A 23119-nucleotide genomic window follows, 5' to 3' on the forward strand; every position below is an offset into this window, starting at 1 on the left:
GTCGTATCGTGTATTGTATACACGAACTCGCCTTAATATTCCTGCTCGCATATTGGACCTAATCTAAGCTCGAGCTAACGAGTCATGGCAAAGATGGCCCTGGACCGTAGTTTTATTATGAATTGGGAATTCTTTTTCTTGGGCACAACAATGGAGGAAGGACGTCAGCTCACCTGGATTGGGACCGAGGTCATCCAGAGGCACCTGAAGAACGGCCGTCGTCACGGCGAAGGAACATTTGCCAAAGTTTACCTCGTTCCAGCGGGGGACAGGAGAGTGGTCGCAAAGGTCTACAAGAAGAGAAGGTTTCTGCCCGCCATGGTTAAAGAGGCCGAGGCTCTGGCAGCGTTGTCAGGAGTTCCTCGTGTCCCGACCCTTTTCGGCGTAGGCAGAAACCCGGTCACTCTCATCACCAGCTGCGGGGGACGCTCTCTGTACAAACTGATTCAACGAGGACAGCTCTCAAAATACCAAGCTGTCGACCTCGTTTTCCAAGTCACAGAGAGCGTTCGCCTTATTCACCATCGCGGCTGGACGCATAACGATATTAAACAAGATAATATCGTCGTCGAGAGGAACTGCAACCTTTGGAACGCGACTCTCATCGACTTCGGAAGCGCCGTTCGCATCGGCAAGGCCGTTTACAGAAAGAACAGAACCGGTCACATCACTTTTCCTCACATTGCTCCCGAGCTTTTCAAGGGGCGAGGAACTTCTTCTGCAAGTGATGTCTACTCGATCGGATATCTGTTGGCCTCTCTTATCGCCCACGAAGATCGAAATAAGGATATTTCTCTTCTTATCGCAAGGGCAATGACTTACAATCCCGAAGATCGAATGTCAGTTGATGATCTTGTCCAAAAACTTCGAGATGTTCGATTCAACATCCTCTTGGACATCGTCACTGAACAGCTTTCTTCACTCAAAATTTGAGTTTTTTTACTATCAAAATCGTTATGAAAATCATCTTTGGAGTAACTTGAATTATTCACTCTGGACCATTGGAATTGATACAAAAAAAAGAAAAGAAAAACTTTTATAAGCTTGGACGTATAAAAGCTTTATATGCATTGAAATGAAGGAATTTGAATTTTCTATAAAAAGCAACTTTATCAAGATTGGACCATATAAGATCGACTAAAACCACTCCCTGTCCAAAACCCGTCAACGATCGAGTAAAGCTATTTTAGCAAAAAATAGAATTAGAAATTAAATAAACTTAAATTCGATTAGATTATATCAAGTTTAAATTAAACTAAACTGGATTATACTAAGAGTGATTAAAGTGAAATAAAGTAAAATGGAAAACAGGAAAAAAATAAAGAAAATTGTAAGAATATATTTCATATTATGATGTCCACACATCTAAACTTAAAAAGGCTTTTACGCTTTGTTTATTAAAGATTTAACTTCAAATATCAACCCTTTGGGGGTTTCCCTCAGCTGAATAAAATCACCTGGCGACAACTGGAATAATCGACCAAACTCACGAAAATCAGAAGAAATTCTTCTATTTAAATATTTCGTTATATGTAGCAAAATAACTTAAACACATTTCACATTCTCAATAAGTAGTTTTAATTTGTTCGTGTGTGTGTGTGTGTGCGTGTGTGTGTGTGTGTGTGTGTGTGTGTGTGTGTGTGTGTGTGTTTGTGTGTGTGAGTGATTCATCATGCTCTTGGATTACGTGTTGGACTCGTGATCGACAGCTAATTCCCTCTCAGAAGAGAGCTCATATGACCGATCTATGAGTAATGCAGTGAGTTTACACGCACACACACACACACACACATACACAGCTCCCCGCCCACGAGAGTTGGAGTAACAACTCGCGGCCCAGCGATAACGAAATTATTTCAGCCCTGGGCGGGATTCGAACTCAGACCGCCGTTGTAGCGGCCGCGATCGCTACCACTGCGCCATCGAGTCGTGTGTGTATGTGTATATGAGTGTGCATTTATCTAGCTGTAGCATACAAAATAAAGGCTAAGCTGTGTGTGTGTGTGTGTGTGTGTGTGTGTGTGTGTGTGTGTGTGTGTGTGTGTGTGTGTGTGTGTGTGTGTGTGTGTGTGTGAGTGTGTGCGCCCGCACGTGCGTATGCATATATGTATCTGAACACTGTCACACTTGCTTGAGCGCTCTGGAGTATGAGCAAATATACTTAACCAAGACGTGCTTACATTAATACCCTTGGTATTGTTGGTGGAGATTAACTTTCTAAATGTGTTTGATTTATCACTGGCGGAAGTGTTTACACTGATTTGAGCTTTAAACCATTTGAGGGCTTCATATTACACACGTGTTGAAAGAGGAAACATTAATAACATCCAAGGACTATGTCATAAGTATATTAAAAGTGAAAACGTTGAAGACATTGTGTGTGACTTTATACACAGTGACGCTGCTATCTCCCTCTCTCTCCCTCTCTCCTCTCAATATTCTGAAGAACAAATCTTTTGCTTACAAGTTCCCAACATAAGATAGGGAAAGAGACTCCTGTGGTTAAGCAAGAATGTTAATTAGTTTCTACTGCCTTGTCGCTATATATATATCAAAAGGGTATGGAGGAGATACAACAACACAACAAAAATAATATTCCGTATAGATTAAGCGCTGTGTTCAATCTTTCTCAATAATCTAGCACACATACACATACACACACATACAAACACATATACATACGGACACACACATACACGAACAAACACACAGACATACACAAACACACACACACACGCGCGCGCACGACTCGTGCCGCAGTTGGTAGAGTCCCCGGCTAACACTACGGCGGTCCAGGTTCGAATCCCACCCACAGCTGAAATAATTTCAGTATCACTGCGCTGCGGGTTGTTACTCCAACTCTCGTGGGCGGGGAGTTGGGGGCGTGTGCGTGTAAGGTCACAGCATTACATATACATTAGATCGGTCATATATGAACTCTGAGCTCTCTTCCGGGAGGGAAATAACTGTCGATCACGAGTCCAACACGTGATCCAAGAACATGGTGAATCATACACATACAAACACACATATATATGGACACACACGAACAAACACACGGACACACACAAAGCACGCATACACACACACAAACACACACACACACATTCCCCCTACTTATTTTCTTTTGATTAGTCTTCCTTATCTCCTTGTTTTTCTTTCTCTTTCTTCTCCTATTTTTCAATTTTTAACAAACATTCCCGTTTCTCTTATTTTTCTCCATTTTTCTTTCTTTCTTCTTCTCTTTGTTTCTTTGCTGCAAATTTATTTTCTTCGTATTTCTGCACCACTTTCTGCGGCTTACAAAGAGTTTATTCTGAAACGTCTTCGTTGCCTTGACTTCACGTCTTCTTACTCTCTTCTAAGGCCTTCTCTTCTTACTCTCTTCTAGGTCATTCTCTTTTTTCTCTCTTCTAAGTCTTTCTCTTCTCACTCTCTTCTGAGTTCTTCTCTTCTTACTCTCTTTTAAGTCATTCTCTTCTTAGTTCTTTTCTTCTTACTCTCTTTTAAGTCCTTCTCTTTTTACTCTCTTCTAAGTCCTTCACTTCTTACTCTCTTCTAAGTCCTTCTCTTCTTACTCTCTTCTAAGTCCTTCACTTCTTCCTCTCTTTTAAGTCCTTCTCTTCTTACTCTCTTCTAAGTCCTTCTCTTCTTACTCTCTTCTAAGTCCTTCTCTTCTTTCTCTCTTCTAAGTCTTTCTCTTCTTACTCTCTTCTAAGTTCTTCTCTTCTTACTCTCTTCTAAGTCATTCTCTTCTTTCTCTCTTCTAAGTCTTTCTCTTCTTACTTTCTTCTAAGTCCTTTTCTTCTTACTCTCTTCTAAATCATTCTCTTCTTACTCTTTTCTAAGTTCTTCTCTTCTTTCTCTCTTCTAAGTCCTTCTCTTCTTCCTCTTCTTCTTCTTCCTTAATCTTCTAACTCTTTTGTAAGTTCTTCTCTTCTTACTCTCTTCTAATCCCTTCTCTTCTTCCTCTCTTCTAAGTCCTTCTCCTCTTGAGACTACTGTTTTCCATCTTTTCTTTCATTTTGCTCTCTTTCGTCCTTCTCCTCTCTTATCCTATTCTCCTTCCTCTTTTTTATGCCCATTCTTCTAATTCTCTTTTCTCTCTTATCTCTCTTCCCCTTGTTTTCCTTCCTTTTTGTCCCTCTCTTTTCTTCTTCGTTTTTTTTTCTTTTTCTCCTATTCCTCCGACTCTTTTTCTCTTGTTTCTCCTCTTTTTTCCTTCTCCCTCTCATCTCCATCTTCCCACGCATTCTGCTCTCTTTCTCCTTCTTCTTTTTTCACCAACTCCTGTTCTATTTCTTTTGCAGTTTCTTCCTCCTCCTCCTCCTCCTCTTCCCTTCTTCCTTCCTCAGGTTGATCCTCTTCCTTCTCCTCCTCCACATACTTTTCTTCCTCCTCTTCCTCCTATTCCTCTTCCTCGTACTCCTCCTCCTCCCTTCTTCCTTCCTCCGGTTGATCCTCTTCCTTCTCCTCCTCCACATACTTTTCTTCATCCTCTTCTTCCTACTCCTCTTCCTCGTACTCCTCCTCCTCCTCCTCCCCCCTTCTTCCTTCCTCCGGTTGATCCTCTTCCTTCTCCTCCTAAACATACTTTTCTTCCTCCTCCTCCTCCTCTTCCCTTCTTCCTTCCTCCGGTTGGTCCACTTCCTTCTCCTCCTCCACTTACTTTTCTTCATCGTTTCACTCCTGCTCTTCTTCCTCGTTCTCCTCCTCCTCCTCTCCCCTTCTTCCTTCCTCCGCTTGATCCTCTTCCTTCTCCTCCTCCACATACTTTTCTTCATCCTACTCCTCCTTTTTCTCCTCCTCCTCCTCCTCCTCCCTTCTTCCGGTTGGTCCACTTTCTTCTCCTCCACCTACTTTTCTTCCTCCTCTTCCTCCTCCAGTTCACCCTTACTCAATTTGTTCAACATTCTTTTGTCCTTTATTTTTTGTTAATATTCGCCTTTCTCCTTCGTTCCACAAGATGTATTTTTTTCTTTCTTTAGTTTTTTTTTAATATTCTCTCTCTTAGGCCAAAATGTGTGTCGCAGAGTTCCATGTATTTCTATAGTTTCTTTTCGTTTTATATGTACTTTTTCTGTACACTTAAAGGTTTATATTGTTATAACTGGATTTTTTCTTGTTCCAGCAATTTCTTGGTGTTTTTGTATGTATGCATATATATATATATTATATATATATATATATTTATATATATATATATATTTATATATATATATACATATATATTTATATATATATATACATATATATATATATATATATGTATATATATATGTGTATATATATATATATGTATATATATATATATATATATATATATATATCGGGTAGGTCACACTTTTTTTTTTTACAATTTGTGCTCTTTTATTATCAAAATTTCCTTTATTTCTTAGTGTTCATCAGAACATTTTTCCTTCTTCCACATTCAGTAACACAGTTATGCCTCCCATCTATCTTATTTTTTCTCCTCTTATTCCTCCTCTTTTTCTTCGTCCTCTTTGCCTCTTCTTTCTCCGCTTTCTCATCTTCATCCTCTCCTCCTCCTCTTCTTCATCTTTATCCCCTCTTCCTCCTCTTCTTCATCTTTATCCCCTCCTCTTCCTCTTCCTCTTCCTCTGGAGGAGTCATCGTTAGTGTACTGGTCTTGCATTCTCTTAGACATGGGTTCGAATCCCGCACTTCTCACTGGGCAAAATTGACGGCTTCGGCCGCAGTTATGCGCCTCCTGGCGTAAACTCTTCACCTTCTCCTCTTCCTCCTTCTTTTCTTCAAATACCTCCTCTAACCCTTCCCCTCCTTCACTTCCTATTCCTTTTCCATACTCCTCTTCCTCTTCCTCTGATATCTCTTTTAACCTTCTCCCCTCAATCACCTCCTCCCCCTTTTCTTCCTCTTCCTCTTCCCTTTCCATTCTCCTCTTTATCTTCTTCCTCCTCTTCCTCTGATATCTCCTTCAACCCTCTCCCCTCTTTCACCTCCTCCCCCTTTCTTCTTCTTCCTCCTCTTCTTCTTCCCTCTCTTCCTCCGATATCTCTTGTAATCCTCCTCCGCCTTTTCTTCCTCTTCCTCCTTTTCCTCTTCCTAACCCTTCCTCTTCCTACACCTCCTCATTCTTTTGTATCCTCCTCATTTTCCTTCGTTTCCTCCTCATTCTCCTCTTCCCCTTCCGTCTCTTCCTTTTCCATGCTCCCCCTTTTTTTCTTCCTCCTCCTCTTCCTCTTCTCTCTCTTCCTCTAGCCCTCCCTCACCTTCACATCCTCTTCCTTTTCCATCCTTTTTTATTCCTCCTCTTCCTTCTCTTCCTCTGATATATCCTGTAACACTTCCACCTCCTTAACTTCCACTTCCTTTTCCCTGCTCCTCATTTTCTTCTTCCTCCTCCTCTTCCTCTTCCCTCCCTTCCTCCAATATCTCTTCTAACTCTCCCCTTACTTCCACTCCTCTTCCTCTTGTACCCTCCTCCTCTTCCTTCCTCCTTTTTCTTCGCATCGCCTTCCAATACCTCCAATATCTCCTATTTCACTACCCCCTCTTCCCCTCCTCCTCCTCATTCCCCTCCTCCTCCTCCTCCTCCTCCACCTTCTCCTCTTACTCTTCTATCTGATTCTATAGTGTATCCTTTTCTTTATCCTACATCTTTTCCTCGTCCACGACCTTATTCTCCTTCTCCTGTTCTCCCTCCTTCTTTTCCTTCTCTTTCTCTCTCTCCTACTTCTCCTCAATACTTTCTCCTCTTCCTCCTCCTCCTTCTCCTCCTCCTACGCCTCCTTCTTCTCCTCCTCCTCCTTCTCCTCCTTCTCCCTGCAGCTCCTACTCCTACCTCTTTTTCTTTAACTCCTTCCCATCCTTACTCTAATTCTATTCCTCCTTCTTCTCTTCCCTCCTTCTCTTCCCTCCTTCTTCTCTTCCCTCCTTTCTCCCATGTCTCTATTTTCTTTTATCTTTTTTCCCACTCTCTCCACGTTCCTCCTCGCCTTTCCAACCGCATCCCAATATTCAATTTGGCTCGTTCATTTCCTAGTCAGGTTCCAGGCAATTGAAAAGTTTTGATAAATGTCGAGTCCTTTTGCAAAACCTTCCTTGTCACCGTTGATTATACCCTCTGTTCTTCGTCATGTGTGTTTACTTTTCGGTCAAGGGAAGTTGGTTACTTTATATATGTCTACGATCATTCCGTAGGTGATGGATTAAGCGTAAGAAAAAAAAAAGCACAATAAAAAGAGAAGAAGAGGAGGAGGAGGAGGAGGAGAAATGGACACGAAATATAGAGATAGAAATGAAAAAGGAGGTATATGTGTAGAAAGAATGATGACAGGAAAAAGGAATGGAACAAGAGAAAAGAAAAAGAAATGGAGAAAAAAAATCTATTTGTAAGGAACTGCAAGAAGAGTGGAATAAGCAAAACCCAATATTGGTGAACAGCGAAAAAGAGAAGGAGACGAGAAAAAGACGAGAAAAAATGTCATAAAAATGCTATAAAATCGTAAGGAACACAGGTCCGAATGATGAATATATATATATGTATATATATATATATATATATATATATATATATATATATATATATATAAATACATATGTTTATATTGATATATATATATAGATATGTGTATACATATGTATATTGGTGAAGCGTGGCAGGAGATTCTCTCTGATGCATATTTTGTTAAAAACGACAGCAAAAGATTTTTTTTCTTTTGCTGTCGTTTTTAACAGAATATATGTATATGTATATGTATATATATATATATATATATATATATATATATATATATATATATATATACATATATATAAGAAGACCAGTCACCCACAAGAACATTTATGAGGATTTATGGGAAAATGTATCTCTTCACTTGCAAACACCAATTCCTAAAGTTTGAGTAGGAAACAACTAGACAACGTTTGATAAAAAAATGTATATATAATAATTTTTGGTTAAGATTAGTCATACCCACGGTTTTGACTAAATATGGCGCTCGGGATTAGGTTAGATATTATCACTAATAAGGTTATGATATAATACCCCGCTCAACAAAATCTAGACATCAGAGAGAGAGAGAGAGAGATTAGATAAAACAACTAGTAATTCTAGGATTGGTTAAGATTATCTATATCTACTGGTTTGACTAGATATGACCTACGGGGTTAAGTTAGATAACACTGACAAAGTTGCGATCTAATACTATGTCTAACAGAATCTTAGACACTAGAGAAAATAAATGTCATCCCATTTAACACACTTCTTTTGAAATGATGATTACTCGCAAAGACGATGGACTACATCCAGGAAGTCTGCCATGTACAGCTCAAAATACTATCAAAAGTTTTTTTTTTCTTTATCAACTAGCGTCAATAAATTCCAATTGGAACAATTACTACAGATATTCTGATGGAGACTCGTTGATAAACGGATTTCCAGTTCCTCCCAAATAAATTTTCACTAAATATGAAATGGTTCCATTAATTAGATCAACCCGTTTGATTATTTACTACATTGTCTAATTCTAGAAATATTCCTAAGACTTAATATTCATGAAGAGTCATATTATCTACAAGTACTTATATCTTTACAATTCATAGAATGATAATTAATGTATCGCCGGTGATGCTAGAAGGAAAATTCCATCTAAAAACAAACAAACAAGCAAACAAACACAAAAACAAATAGAAAGGTAAGTGCAAACTACTTTCCACATTGTGAATCCTATGACGTAAAAGAAAATAAATAAATAAATAAAGAAAATATAAAAAATAAAGAAAAAATCAGCCGAGCAAACACACACACACACATACACACACACATAAACACACACGCGCGCGCACAAACCCGCAGACACACAAAAACATACACACACAAGCACACACACACATACACACACACACACACACTCGGTAGCTCGGTGGCTCGGTTGGTAGAATCCCAGACTGTCACTACGGCGGTCCGGGTTCGAATCCTGCCCAGGGCTGAAAATAATTTCAGTACCGCTGCGCTTCGAGTCGTTACTCCAATTATCGTGGACGAGGAATTGGGTGTGTGTGTGAGTGTAAGGTCATAGCATTACCCATAGATCGGTCATACTAGCTCTGAGCTCTCTTCCTAGAGGGAAATAGCTGTCGATCACGAGTCCAACACGTGATTCAAAGACCAAGGTGAATCACATACACACACACACACACAAACACACAATAAACACCTGATTGAAAAAAATTCGGTTTATTTACTAAACATTAAGGCACTCTGTGGCTCCAAACTAATTCTAGATAGAACACGTCATTAGAATAACCCAAACACCAAGATCCAAAGGTAATTGGTATTACCCATGTGTACTGTTACTTTATATGTATTTGTGCGCAGCAGAGACGAGCGTGTGTATGAGCTAGTGTACATGTCTGTGCGCGTGTGAACATTTGCCTAACTTTAATATACAGGAAATAAGCAATGCTCGTGGAGCTCCGTATTTTATTCTTCAATTATCATAGTTATCATACTTTTGTGTGTGTGTGTGTGTGTGTGTGTGTGTGTGTGTGTGTGTGTGTGTGTGTGTGTGTGTGTGTGTGTGTGTGTGTGTGTGTGTGTGTGTGTGTGTGTGTGTGTGTGTGTGTGTGTGTGTGTGTGTGTGTGTGTGTATTTACCTACAGTAGTTGTATTTTACGGGACGGGAGCTATGCTCGTTACGACCCGTTTTCGTATCTCTCCACATCCAGTTTATTCTTGAACTCGCGTATAGTGCACGTGCGTGTATGTCTTACGTGTGCGTGTAAGTATAAAGAGGATTTATATAGAAGCAAAATTTAGAACTACGAAAAGATAAGGCAACGAAGATGTCCTAGTATGTGACAGAAGTAGAGGAAATCTGAAGAAACTGAAAAAAGAAGAAAAAAAAAAAGAGCTTGAAGAACTCTCGCAACACCGTGGAAGAACAAAGCAAGCGCACACACACACACACACACACACACACACACACACACACACACACACACACACACACACACAAAGAGAGTGAGAGTGGGCTACGAAAGGAATGTGCATTAGGAAATTGTAGTTTTACCTGGTAGGGACTCTTCCTTGGTATTCCATATCGCTTCGGGGCCTGTCATTATCTCGCTCGTAATCTGCGTGTTTTCACCTTTCCCCGGCAGCAGGTCAGAGCAGTTCGCCGAGGGATGGTGCTATCATACTAATTCGAAAAAAATTACGATTTAATTACTTCAATTAGTTATTAAGGATGGTCCAGGGAGCCAAAAAGTCTGTAACGGCGCCTGGCGGTGTGTTTGTGCATATGAGGTGCATGTTTGTCTGTGTATGGATTACAGTGTGTGTATGCATGAAAATATATTCCTGTTTATTAAAGTATATATTGATATGCACTTAAAAAACACCTACATACTGTATATTGATGCATATAATGTTTATACGTACATAGACACACATAAGTATACTCACATACACACAGGGCACTACAACTCTGGTTGGCAAGAAAGTATGTGTGTGTGTGTGTGTGTGTGTGTGTGTGTGTGTGTGTGTGTGCGCGTATGTGTGTATGTGTGTGTGCGTGTGTGGGTGTTTGTGTGTGTGTGTGTATGTGTGTGTGTGTGTGCGTATGTGTGTGTGTGTGTGTGTGTGTGTGTGTGTGTGTGTGTGTGTGTGTGTGTGCGTGTGTGTGTTATTCACCATGGTCTTTGGAACACGTGTTGGACTCGTGATCGACAGCTCTTTCCCTCCCGGATGAGAGCTTAGAGTTCGTATATGACCGATGTATGGGCAATGCTGTGACCTTACACGCACACACTCCCAACTCCCCGTCCACGAGAGTTGGAGTAACAACCCGCAGTGCATCGATACTGAAATTATTTCACCTCTGGGCGAGATTCGAACCCAGACCTCCGTAGTGGCAGCCGGGAACCCTACCAACTGCGCCACGAGTTGTGTGTGTGTGTGTGTGTGTGTGTGTGTGTGTGTGTGTGTGTGTGTGTGTGTGTGTGTGTGTGTGATTCACCTTGGTCTTTGGATCACATGTTGGACTCGTGATCGACAGCTATTTCCCTCCCGAAAGAGAGCCCAGAGCTCGTATGACCGATCTATGGGTAATGCTATGATCTTACACGCACACACACACCCAACTCCCCGCCCACGAGAGTTGAAGTAACGACTCGAAGCGCAGCGATACTGAAATAATTTCAGCCCTGGGCAGGATTCGAACCAGATACCGCCAGCACCGCCGTACTGACAGTCTGACACTCTATCAACCGCGCCACCGAGTCGTGTATGTGTGTGTGTGTGTGTGTGTGTGTGTGTGTGTGTGTGTGTGTGTGTGTGTGTGTGTGTGTGTGTGTGTGAAGGATCACAGCATTACTCATATATAGGGTCATATATGGGCTCTGAACTCTCATTTGGGAGGACCATACCGTCGATTACGAGTCCAACATGTTGATCGAGACCGTGATGAATCACACACACACACACACACACACACACACACACACACACACACACACACACACACACCCACACCCACACACACACACACACACACTTACACCCACATACACACCCACACACACTTTTCTTATTCTTTTGCTCTTTGTCCCCCTACAAAGCCTTTCTTGCAACTGCACGGTGAAAGCAATCAAATGAAATGAAAGATTTTTAATGAACATGATGGGTCTGAGTCTATGTAATTCTAGATCCTGAAATTCCACGCGGGAAACGAACCAACCCTCCTGCAATTAGTTAGTTCTCTTTGGGAGAAAGTATATATAGAAGATATAAATAAATAAGTACATAAATAAATAATTGAATAAACAAATAATTAAATAGATAAATAAATAAGTAAATATATGAATTGACTAATTAATAGAAAATGAATTAATAGATAAATGAATAAATGAATAAATATATATAGATAAAAAATAGATAAGTAAACACATAACTAAATATATCAATAAATGGATAAATTAATAAATAAATAAACAAATAAATAGATAAATAAATAAAATAATTAGATAAGTAAATAGATAAATCAATAAACAAATTGATAAATAAATCAAATAATTAGATAAGTAAATTAATAAGACGTTAATGATAACCTATCAATGAGTTCTACGTGTCCTCAGAGTCAAAGCCGACAGGGCATTGGGGAAAATTCGTTCACGGCGTAAAGCTCCTGAGTTTGGATCTTCACCGCACACCACTTTCCACTAACAACACCCAGGGGTCGGAATTCTAGTTTCACACTCAATTTTGTCAAGTCACAACCATTCTCCTGGGTTAAGATCTGCACACCACTTTACACTAACAACACCCAGGGGTCGGAATTCTAGTTTCACACTCAATTTTGTCAAGTCACAACCATTCTCCTGGGTTAAGATCTTCACCGCACACCACTTTACACTAACATCACCCAGGGGCCGGGATTCTAGTTTCACACTCGATTTATTCAAGTCAAAACTCTCCTGAGTTTAGATCTTCACCCCACACCACTTTACACTAACATCACCCAGGGGTCGGGATTCTAGTTTCACACTCAATTTATTCAAGTCAAAACCATTCTCCTGGGTTAAGATCTTCACCGCACACCACTTTACACTAATATCACCCAGGGGCCGAGATTCTAGTTTCACACTCAATTTATTTAAGTCAAAACCATTCTCATGGGTTAAGATCTTTACCGCACACCACTTTACAGTAATATCGCATAGGGGCCGGAATTCTAGTTTCACACTCAATTTATTCAAGTCAAAACCATTCTCCTGGGTTAAGATCTTCACCGCACACCACTTTACACTAACATCACCCAGGGGCAACTATTAATAGAGAATAAATTGGCCGGTGGATGTCGGTCTTAGGCAACATTCGCTACCCGAAGTTGTTTGAAGGCGAGAGAGTGTGACCACTTTGATTGCTTTTTATGAGGATCTACGCCTCTTGCAAAGGTCGTGGAGGTAACAGAAGCGGCGGCTGAGAGGCGAGGAAGGGTTTTATTGGTCCTACTGTAGATGCCAGTTCGACGATTTTAACCGAAGTTCTTGACGACCACATCGAAGTCAACCGTACGAAGGTTTATTGGTGATCATGGAATGTTTATTATACGGTCGTAGCCAATTGTGATTTCTTTTTTCTTTTCTTTGCTCTTTAACCTGATAGTTCGTCCGTATATGGAATGTCAGTTGTAAGGTTATATCATCATCTTTTTTTAACAGAGCGTGTATCCATAACATAATCATATCCATATAGTATCCAAACGATCCACAAAACACTGGTGTGTGTATATTGGTATATGTATAAATATCATCATTATCATTATTTGTTTTTGACAAGTAGTGGCTCTTCGGAGAAAAAAAAAGCCAATAACAGCCTCGATTGCAAATGTAAATAAAAGACAATTTATCATTATTTTTTTTCAAATGCCACGAAATACAAACTGAACATGAACTATTTCCCTAAAGTCCCTTTCACACGTATCGACTTTTCGCCGTGCGCCGTCCACGACACGACGCCCACGACGGCGCACGGCAAAAAGCCGATACGTGTGACACAAGCCTAACCATTATCTTTCTCATGGAATGAAGGTATCTATTTCTAGTGCCTCTCTGATTCTATCATCAACTATACATACATACATATATATATATATATATATATATATATATATATATATATATATATATATATATATATATATACTAGTATCATCTTTGTAATTCCTCTGAGTTCTAGTTGTATTCTGTTTGTGTATTTTAGTTGTATTTTGTGATAACATTCATTTTGTAGTTCCTTTTTGTACTTTGAGGAAAAGAAACGAACCAATATATAAGAGGATAAGAAAACAGATAAAGAGAAAAATAAAAAGATATATACACAAATTAATAATAAAAAATAAATAAATAAATGATAAATAAATAAATTATATAATGAATAGATGAATAAATAGATTAATTAACGATTAAATAAAATACATGTATAAGTTTTTAGCTATAGGAAATTTAAAAAAAAAATTGAAATGAAGATACAATTTTTCTTTCATTCTTCAAAATTTATAAAAAAAAAAACTACTCTTTATACATTCTCGATATGAAAAACCTTGTGAAAATTATTGATTTTCCTAGAAATGATTTACGTAAACATCAGGTGTAGATGATGGAAACTGACAAAACATTTCTCATTTGATATCTTTCATTTTTTTTTTTTTTTTTATAGGACAGAGGGGTTGATTCTGCTATCGAGTGATTTAAATTACCTTCAATCTGAAGATTAAAATTCATCGTCTTTCATAAGGACCAACATCAACGAACAATGTGACCGAATTGAATGTGTACAGATTCGAAAAGAATATACGTTATAGCCGTTAATAACGGTCATAACCGTCATCGTCGTTCGAATGGGACTAAACTCAAATAAATGGAGCTCTTCCTTCTTCGGGAGTTTTCTCAAAATATTCTTTGTTTTCGGAATATCTTTCTCACACCTTCATCATCTATAGAGTCATCTCTTACATGAAAACTACTAGACTCCAGAGGAAGACTACCCAGACTAACGTCTAAAATGAGTAGTTCTCGTCAGTAGTTCCGGTTACTTCTATCCTTAAAAGAAACTGAGAGACTTGATATAAGGCAATTCTTTATCGATTAACTGGTCTATAGGAAGATTCCTCGGCAAAATTAAATTACCTGGCGACAGAAAAAATAATTATATAATGCTGAATCTCGCAGAGGATAGTAGGATCCTGCATTGGGCTGAAGTCAAGCTTAGATTACACATACACATGCACATTCTTACACACACACACGATATATATATATATATATATATATATATATATGTGTGTGTGTGTGTGTGTGTGTGTGTGTGTGTATGTGTGATTCACCATGGTCTTGGATCACGTGTTGGACTCGTGATCGACAGCTATTTCCCTCCCGGAAGAGAGCTCAGAGCTCATATATGACCAATCTATGGGTAATGCTATGACCTTACACGCACACCCACCCACAAAAGTTGGAGTAACGACCCGCAGCGCAGATACTGAAATCATTTCAGCCCTGGGCGGGATTCGAACCAGGGCCGACGTAGTGGCGGTCGGGAACTCTAACTACTGCGCCACGAGCTGTGTGTGTGTGTGTGTGTGTGTGTGTGTGTGTGTGTGTGTGTGTGTGTGTGTGTGTGCGTGTGTCCTTGCCTTACATGTAAACTGCGATCATCATTTCCGTATCTCATGTTGCCTTTTATCAACTTTGCAATAATTCTCATCAAGTTTCTTTAGAAAGTAAATAATGAGTTTTCATCTTATCTACATCTTTATAACCTCTGAACCTATTGAGCATTTCTAAGTAATATTTATCTAGGTAGTATCTACCTTACAGCTGGGTAATTTTCTTCAATAGGTTAAAAACATTTTCAGAGAAAGAATTTTTTAAATTTTGTATCATAAAATCTCTGGGTGCGTCAAAACTTTTGTTCTTGACTGTACAGTACGTGCAAAGTCTTTCTTCAACCGCGTTGTTAATATATGGAATGACCTACCATCCAACGTCATCGATTGTTCCACTGTACAGGTATTCAAAAAGACGTTTCGACATTAACTTAACTACAAATCCCTGACTAGAAATATTTAATTCTAAATAGATTAAGGACGAAAACAAATGAATAAATAAATAAATAAATATGTAAATAAATGAATAGATAATTGAATAAAAAATATACATATATAATGTAATGATACCAATAATGATAATAGTAATGATAATGATGGTGATGATGATAGCAATAATATTAACGATTGGTTAGGTACCAAAACAGCCATGCAAGTTTCAATAGACCTTGTCACTCATTGTAATTCCTCCCCATTCTCCTCATCTCGTTCCCCTTATTTATCTTCTTCCTTCTCTTCTTACCCTCCTCCTCCTTCTCCTCCTCTACTTTCTCCTCTTCTTGTTCTCCCTTTTGTTCCTCCTCTTTTTCCTCTGCCTGCCCCCCGACTTTACCTCTTCCTCTTCATTATTTTCCTCCTCCTCCTCCTTCTTTGCCTCTTTACTCTACCCCTCATCCTTTTCCTTCTCTTCCTCTCCTACTCTTTCTTTGCATCTTAACATCCTCCTCCTCCTCCTTCTTTGCTTCCTTCCTCTCCTCCTCCTCCTTTCCCTCCTCTTCCTCTCCTCCTTTTTCTTTTCCTCTTCATTACCATCCTCTTCCTTCTTTGCCTCATTCCCCTTCTTCTCTTTCTTTGCCTCATCATTCTCCTTTGCCTCTTCTTCCTCCTCCTCTTTCCGCGCTCTCGGCATCTAATGTCACTGCCCTTTGCGCCATAGCATAGTGACCTATGATCCGCGGGAGAAAAAAACGTCCTCGTATTACGCGCGGACTCCCCCTCCCGCGGCGGCGAGTTCTCTCTTGCATTTCGCGGCGACATTTAGAAACCGCGGATCTCTCTCTCGACTGTGGTCCTCAATGTCGGGGGTCTCTTTGACCGCGTCTACAGAGCCCCGCATGAAGCGTGACATCTGAATACGGACTAATTAGTTTAGCGTCATCAGTAATTGCATCGAGTTATCGTTAAGTCCCCGGAAGGGATAGCAACTCCGAAGCTCGACAGATAGACAGGCAGTGGAGACAGATAGACAGATAGACAGGTAGTGGAGACAGATAGACAGGAAGACAGGCAGAGGACGCAGATAGACGGGAAGATAGGGAGAAAAAGACAGAGATAGACAGGGGAATAAATAGAAAGACAGACAGACAGACAGAGGGGACAGATAGGTAGGAAATTAGACAGAGGAGACAGACAGATAGACAGGAAGACAGACTGAAACACAGATAGACAGACAGGTAAATAGACTGAGAGAAGATGAATATATACAGAGACAGACAGAAAGGTAGACAGATACACACACACACACAAACAAACACGTGCGCACACACACACACACACACACACACACACACACACAGAAACACATAGTCAAGGTAGAATTGGACACAGACAAACAGAGGTAAATAAAGGGCAGATAGACAGACAGACAGACTGGAGGACAGAGCGACAGACAGACAAGGCGAAGGCGCCTGATGGAAAAGAAGAAGAGGAGCAGGTGCCGAACACTTCGAAAGTTGAGGCGCCGCCGTGGCACGCGAGGGTCAGATGAAAGGGAGATGGTGCTGGAGGAGGAGGAGGAGGAGGAGGAGGAGGAGGAGGAGGAAGGGAGGGGGAGAGGAGGAGGAGGAGGAAGGGAGGAGGAGGAGGAGGAGGAAGGGAGGAGGAGGAGGAAGGGAGGAGGAGGAGAGGAGGAGGAGGAAGGGAGGGGGAGAGGAGGAGGAGGAGGAAGAGAGGAGGAGGAGGAAGGGAGGAGGAGTAGAATGAGGTGGAGGAGGAAGGGCAGAGGAAGAGGAGGATGAATAACGGGAGGACAATTGAAGAAGGACGAAGAGGAGAAGGGAAGGCGGAAGAGGAGGAAGATGATGATGATGATGATAAGGAGGAGGAGGAGGAGGAGAAGCAGGAGAGGAAATAGGAGGAAAAGGATGAGAGGTAGGATGAAGAGTAGGAGGAAGAAGAGGAAGAGGAGGTGCAGGAGGAAGAGGATGGGCGGAGGAGGAGGGGGAGTAGGAGGGGACACACACACACGCACAATCACACACACACACTCTCTCAAACACACACACACATATACACAAGCACACACACACACACACACACACACACACACATACATACAAACATGCAAACACACAAGTACACACACACACACACACACACGCATACACACCAGTTATGTTAGAAAATTAGAGAATAGGCGAGGTGTGTGTGTGTGTGTGTGTGTGTGTAAGGTCACAACATTACCCATAGATCGGGCATATATCAGCACTTAGCTCTCATCCGGGAGGGTAATAGCTGTCGATCACAAATCCAACACATTTTAAGACCATGGTGAATCTCTCTCTCTCTCTCTCTCTCTCACACACACACACAGTGACACACACACACACACACACACACACACACACACACACTCTTCCATATCTTTTGTTTAAGATAAAAGTACAGTATCTGTTCTTATCAATTTAATATCTGATAGAGTCCCAATGTTGGGGTGGGGGGCTTCGATATTAAACAGATTTTTAAGAATTTGAACAAAGAGAGGATTAGGGGAGTGACCTGACAATATAAAGTTCAACATGATAATCATACAGATAAAATCCTCAAGTCTTGATTTTATTTATCGATTTATTTATTTATTCATTCACTCACATATTTATTCTTGTCAATTATTCAGCTTCTGCTCGCTCTACGTGGTGGCTAGTCGTAAAAACCTCTGTGGGCTTTTAGTGATGTCACGCGATGACTGGGTATCGAACCACTACCTTTGGGTTATTGACTCGAGAAGCTTGAGCATTAAGCCACTCTACTAGCAAGCTTCCATTGGTTAAAGAAATAATATCAAATATAAATATGTATACACAAATACACACACACACACACACACACACACGTATATATTATATATATGTATACATATATATATATTTATATATATATATATGTATACATGCGTAAGTAACCACTAGGAAAAGTAAACTAACGAAGCAGAGCGCTTTCGTATAATTACATCTTTAGTGCAGATACAAAGAAGGAATTATCTGCACTGAAGATGTAATTATACGAAAGCGCTCTGCTTCGTTAGTTTACTTTTCCTAGTGGTTACTTACTCATTTGTGAACACACGCTCCTAGTGTTTTTATTGCATATGTATACATATATACGTATATATATATATATATATATATATATATATATGTATACATATATAAATATATATATACCATATTTGGACATTTGGGCGCCCTTGCCATTATGATACATTTATTAATTATTTTACTTCTTTCTCTCTCTCTCTCTCTCTCTCTTCTAGTCATTTTGGGCGACCGGTTGTACGGTATGACTGGTTGGGTATGTCAACTAGGTTTTCATTTACATTTTTAGTTTTAGTTTTCTTTTTTATTTTATTCTTATTATGATGTGAGTATTTTTGGGAACGGGTGTCCAACCTGGAGATGATTATATTTTCTGGAGATTAACCGTCAACTTGAAATCATATCCCATTGTAGCGTGTAAAACTTTGTCATCATTTATCTATCAATTGATTGATTGATTTATTCATTTATTTTTTTATTGTATTTTCTGTTTTGTTTTATTTCATTATGGGTGACGGGTTGTAATGTAACAGTCTTACTGGATGGATATGTCACCTATATTATTGTATTTTTGGCATTTGTAGTGACCAGTCTTGTTTTTTTATGACATTTATTCACATTATGATTTATGTAAGTTTGTGAACATATGTCCTACCTGGAGACGTGTGTATGTTCTGGAGAGTAACGGAGAACTTGGGGGGGGGGGACCTATCCCAGCATAGCGTGCTTGCCCTTTATATTGATTTCCTTTGGCATATACTGTATATCCCTGAGGATGAAACCTGGACAGGGTTCGAAACGTAGGATTAAACTTCTAAAATCGACTCCGACGTTCAGTTACCAAGTTCTCATTTTCCTAGTGGTTACTCCTATATTTTGTGAATCATGTATTGTATGTGATTTTTTTGCATAATATATATATATATATATATATATATATATATATATATATATATATATATATATATATGATATGGTTTAACGTCACAAACTCCCCCCTATCGGAAGGCTAGGACGGTGCCCCTCACAGAGGGCTTTGTAGCGTGGAATTTAATGAACCATACCCTTGGTTCAACTTCGCTGGTGGCAGGATTCGAACCGCCATCCCCTCGACCTTCGCCGCAAGTAACGACGCCCTAACCCGCTCAGCATATGTATGTGTGTATATATGCATATATATATATATATATATATATATATATATATATATATATATTCTCATAAACACCTCTAATGACGCGCTTCCACCGAAAGTAAATTTTACTTTGTAATGGCAGAAAGCCTTAGTCAAGATTGACAAAAAATAAATAAATAAAACCCCTTACGTGCCGGCTGGTACTCTTTCTTTTATTTAATCTGTCACCAGAGTATCTTATTCATTCCAAAAGTGCGAAATCATTAGTGGAAGATTTTTTTTTTTTTTTAAGGAAATATTTGGGTTATTCCCTTCCGTACCCAGCAGTACTTCCCATTTTATTTTGTCTGTCGTCAGGCTATTCCATGCTTCTCCGTAACCTCATTAAGGTCAGAATACATTTAGTGAGAGAATACTTTTAGGGTTAGAATACTTAATAAAAAATAATAAAAATATTAAACGAATTTTTGTTGCTTTCTGCTCACAAGACCCATATTTGTTCCTAAAATCATCCAATCAGTCAATAAATACATATGTAAAGAAATAAATGAATAAACGAATAAATAAATAGATAAGTAAATTAATACATTCAAAGAAATAAACAAATAAATAGTTAAATAAATAAATTAACAATTAAACAAATAATAAAATAAATTAATAAATAGATAAATAAATAGATAAAAAAAAACTAAAATCCAGAAAATACATAACCAACATTTGAAAAAAAAAATCTGCTAGTTTATATCCTGAAAACACACAGACTCATTCCTGAAAACGTTTATATGATTTTAACCACAAAACGACCCGAGAACTGACCGATCATCCACGTATTTCAATGGTTTCAGCCAAGGGATTCGATTCCTTAATCCTACTCATTAAGTTTCCAATCCCAGTCATCCTAGGCTGAATACCACACAGCCGGCGCCCAATCCTCCACACTCTGACTCCAATCCCCGGCCATCTTGATTTCCTACAGAGCCCATTTCGAACCCTATTAAGTCAATTACAGGGCTCGAATCCTGATCAATTCGGTCGCTGATCTCTTAGTTTTAATATATGGAGTTTGTGATACCTTGGCCACAATGTCTCCTGTTTCTCTTTTTTGTTCGTTTAATTTTTTTCCGTTTGGTTTCGTCTCGTGTTTATGTTGGTCTGAACTGATGATGTCTTGTGGTTTTCGTTGGGAATTTTCATTTAGTAGAGAGACTTCTTCACACATTTTTCAGTAATTCTCTTTTGTAATCACATCTACAGTCTTCTCTGTGGCATCCTGAGTGTTAAACAAATAATGAAAAGGAAAGAGAAAAACGAAAAGAAGATGAAAAAAAGAGAAACTGAAAAATCTGACGATAAAAAAATGTAGAAGTTTCAGAAGGAAATGAAAACCGATGAAAAAATTAAGACAAAACCCGAGAATAACTGAAGTAGAAAATGAAGAAGAAAGTGAAAAAAAACACTCCTTATGTTGAGAATGTAACTTAGACAATAAATATGATATACGTATTCTTTTACACTGAACTTGACAGCTCATTTGGGATTTTTTTTTTTTTTTTTTTTTTTTTTTTTTGTAAAATGCTATCCTTCTTACTCTGTAGTTTCTGTCAATTTGTTTCTTTATTTACTTCTTCTTTCACTTCACTCCTCGAATTTTTTTTTACATTTTTCTTCTTCGTTTTCTTCTTTTTCTTCTTCTTCTTCTTCTTCTTCTTCATTTTTTTCTTCTTTCTTCGATCTCTTTATGGGCCAAAAGGTCTCATACTGATATGCTTTTTTGTTGCAGCTTATTGTAATCATTAGGAGAGCCTTTAATATAATATCAAGATTTTTATGTCGGTAAATGTCATAAGAAACATTTGTTTAGATACAGTGGGGAACACATTTGTGTCACAGGAACTTAAGAAGAGGAAGAAGGAGAGGAAGAGGTAGAGAGCGAGAGAGAATGAGGAAAGAGAGATAGGAGAGAGAGAGAGAGAGAGGAAGAGGAGGAGGGAGAGGAAGAGAGAGAGAGAGAGAGAGAGAGAGAGAGAGAGAGAGAGTGGGGGGGGAGGGGGGGGAGAGAGAGACAAGAGAAAGAGGAAATGGAAGGAGAAGAGAGAGAGACCGAGAGAGAGAGAGAGAGAGAGAGAGAGAGAGATAGAAGGGGGAAGAGAGAGAGAGGGGGAAGAGAGAGACAAGAGAAAGAGGAAATGGAAGGAGAAGAGAGAGAGAGAGAGAGAGAGAGAGAGAGAGAGAGAGAGAGAGAGAGGAAGAGGAAACGGAAGAGGTCGAGGAAGGGAAAGCGGACGAGAGAGAAAGAGCGAGAAAGAGAGAGAGAGAGAAAGAGAGAACGAGGGAGAAAGAAAGAAAACATGTTTATTACCTATGTACAATATATCTTTTATTACCTAGTTATAACTAATCGAATGCTATCAATATGGGTTATGTTTATATGCGTTTCCTTTTCTGTGTTTCCTATTTGTTAAGAGCAGAATTTAATAGCCCAGTGACCTTTCTTGTTCTGTTTACTACTCTTTGTATGCCGTCAAATCAAGAATATACTCATCCATTTTGTTTTATGTGTACCTTTTGCCCCTTTCGCATACAAGTTGATGCAAATGAGGGCGAAAAATTATATGCATTGAAACACACAAATGTCCAATACATTATTATGCACTTAAGACAAAAGATGAACAATATTCATTCCCAGTGATTAGCCTGAAGTGCATATAATAATATACACCAAATGACCTTTCGCTCCTATTAGGGGGGGGGGGGGTTCCAGTCAATGTATATAACCACCCATCATCCATCCCACACACACCCTCCCTCCATGCCACACCCATCTAAATATATATATATGCATATATATATTTATATATATGTATATATACATATATATATATATATATATATATATATATATTAGCTGCTTGTGGATCAAGAGATAGCCCGCCCTCCCACTCATTGCTCAGGTTAGAAGCAGTGCAGCAAGACACAGCACATCCACGGCGAGGCTCTATAGCCGAGCCTGGTTTAACCCCACCGATTCATTTACATGGCGACCCTCGACCTCAGATTTTGCGCAATAGACAAGAAATATTTTCAGGTCGCGTCAGCGTTATCTATTGATGAGAGTATACGAACCTTCAGCTCTCAATCGGGAAAGTAATAGCTGTCGATCTCGAGACAAGCACGTAACCTATGACCGTGATGAATCGCGTGCGCGCGCACATGTGTACACACAACAACTACACACACGCACACATGAAACAAAGTTATTTTACTCCTCTCTGACTCACTCTCTCTCTCTCTCTCTC

General features: G+C 39.4%; 1 protein-coding gene and 1 pseudogene across 1 annotated transcript; both read left to right on the forward strand.

Moving 5' to 3' along the window:
- The first annotated feature begins 93 nt into the window (after positions 1 to 93).
- On the forward strand, positions 94 to 933 carry LOC143036340 (uncharacterized). The gene has a single exon (XM_076203588.1). The coding sequence runs from the start codon at positions 94 to 96 to the stop codon at positions 931 to 933; it is 840 nt and encodes a 279-aa protein (XP_076059703.1).
- A 17071-nt stretch (positions 934 to 18004) lies between these two features.
- Positions 18005 to 18127, forward strand: LOC143036600 (U2 spliceosomal RNA; annotated as a pseudogene).
- Positions 18128 to 23119: the final 4992 nt, after the last annotated feature.

The sequence above is a fragment of the Oratosquilla oratoria genome, chromosome 20, assembly GCF_046742065.1.
Source record: "Oratosquilla oratoria isolate Oo_2021 chromosome 20, ASM4674206v1, whole genome shotgun sequence".
NCBI classification, from domain to species: Eukaryota; Metazoa; Arthropoda; class Malacostraca; order Stomatopoda; family Squillidae; genus Oratosquilla; species Oratosquilla oratoria.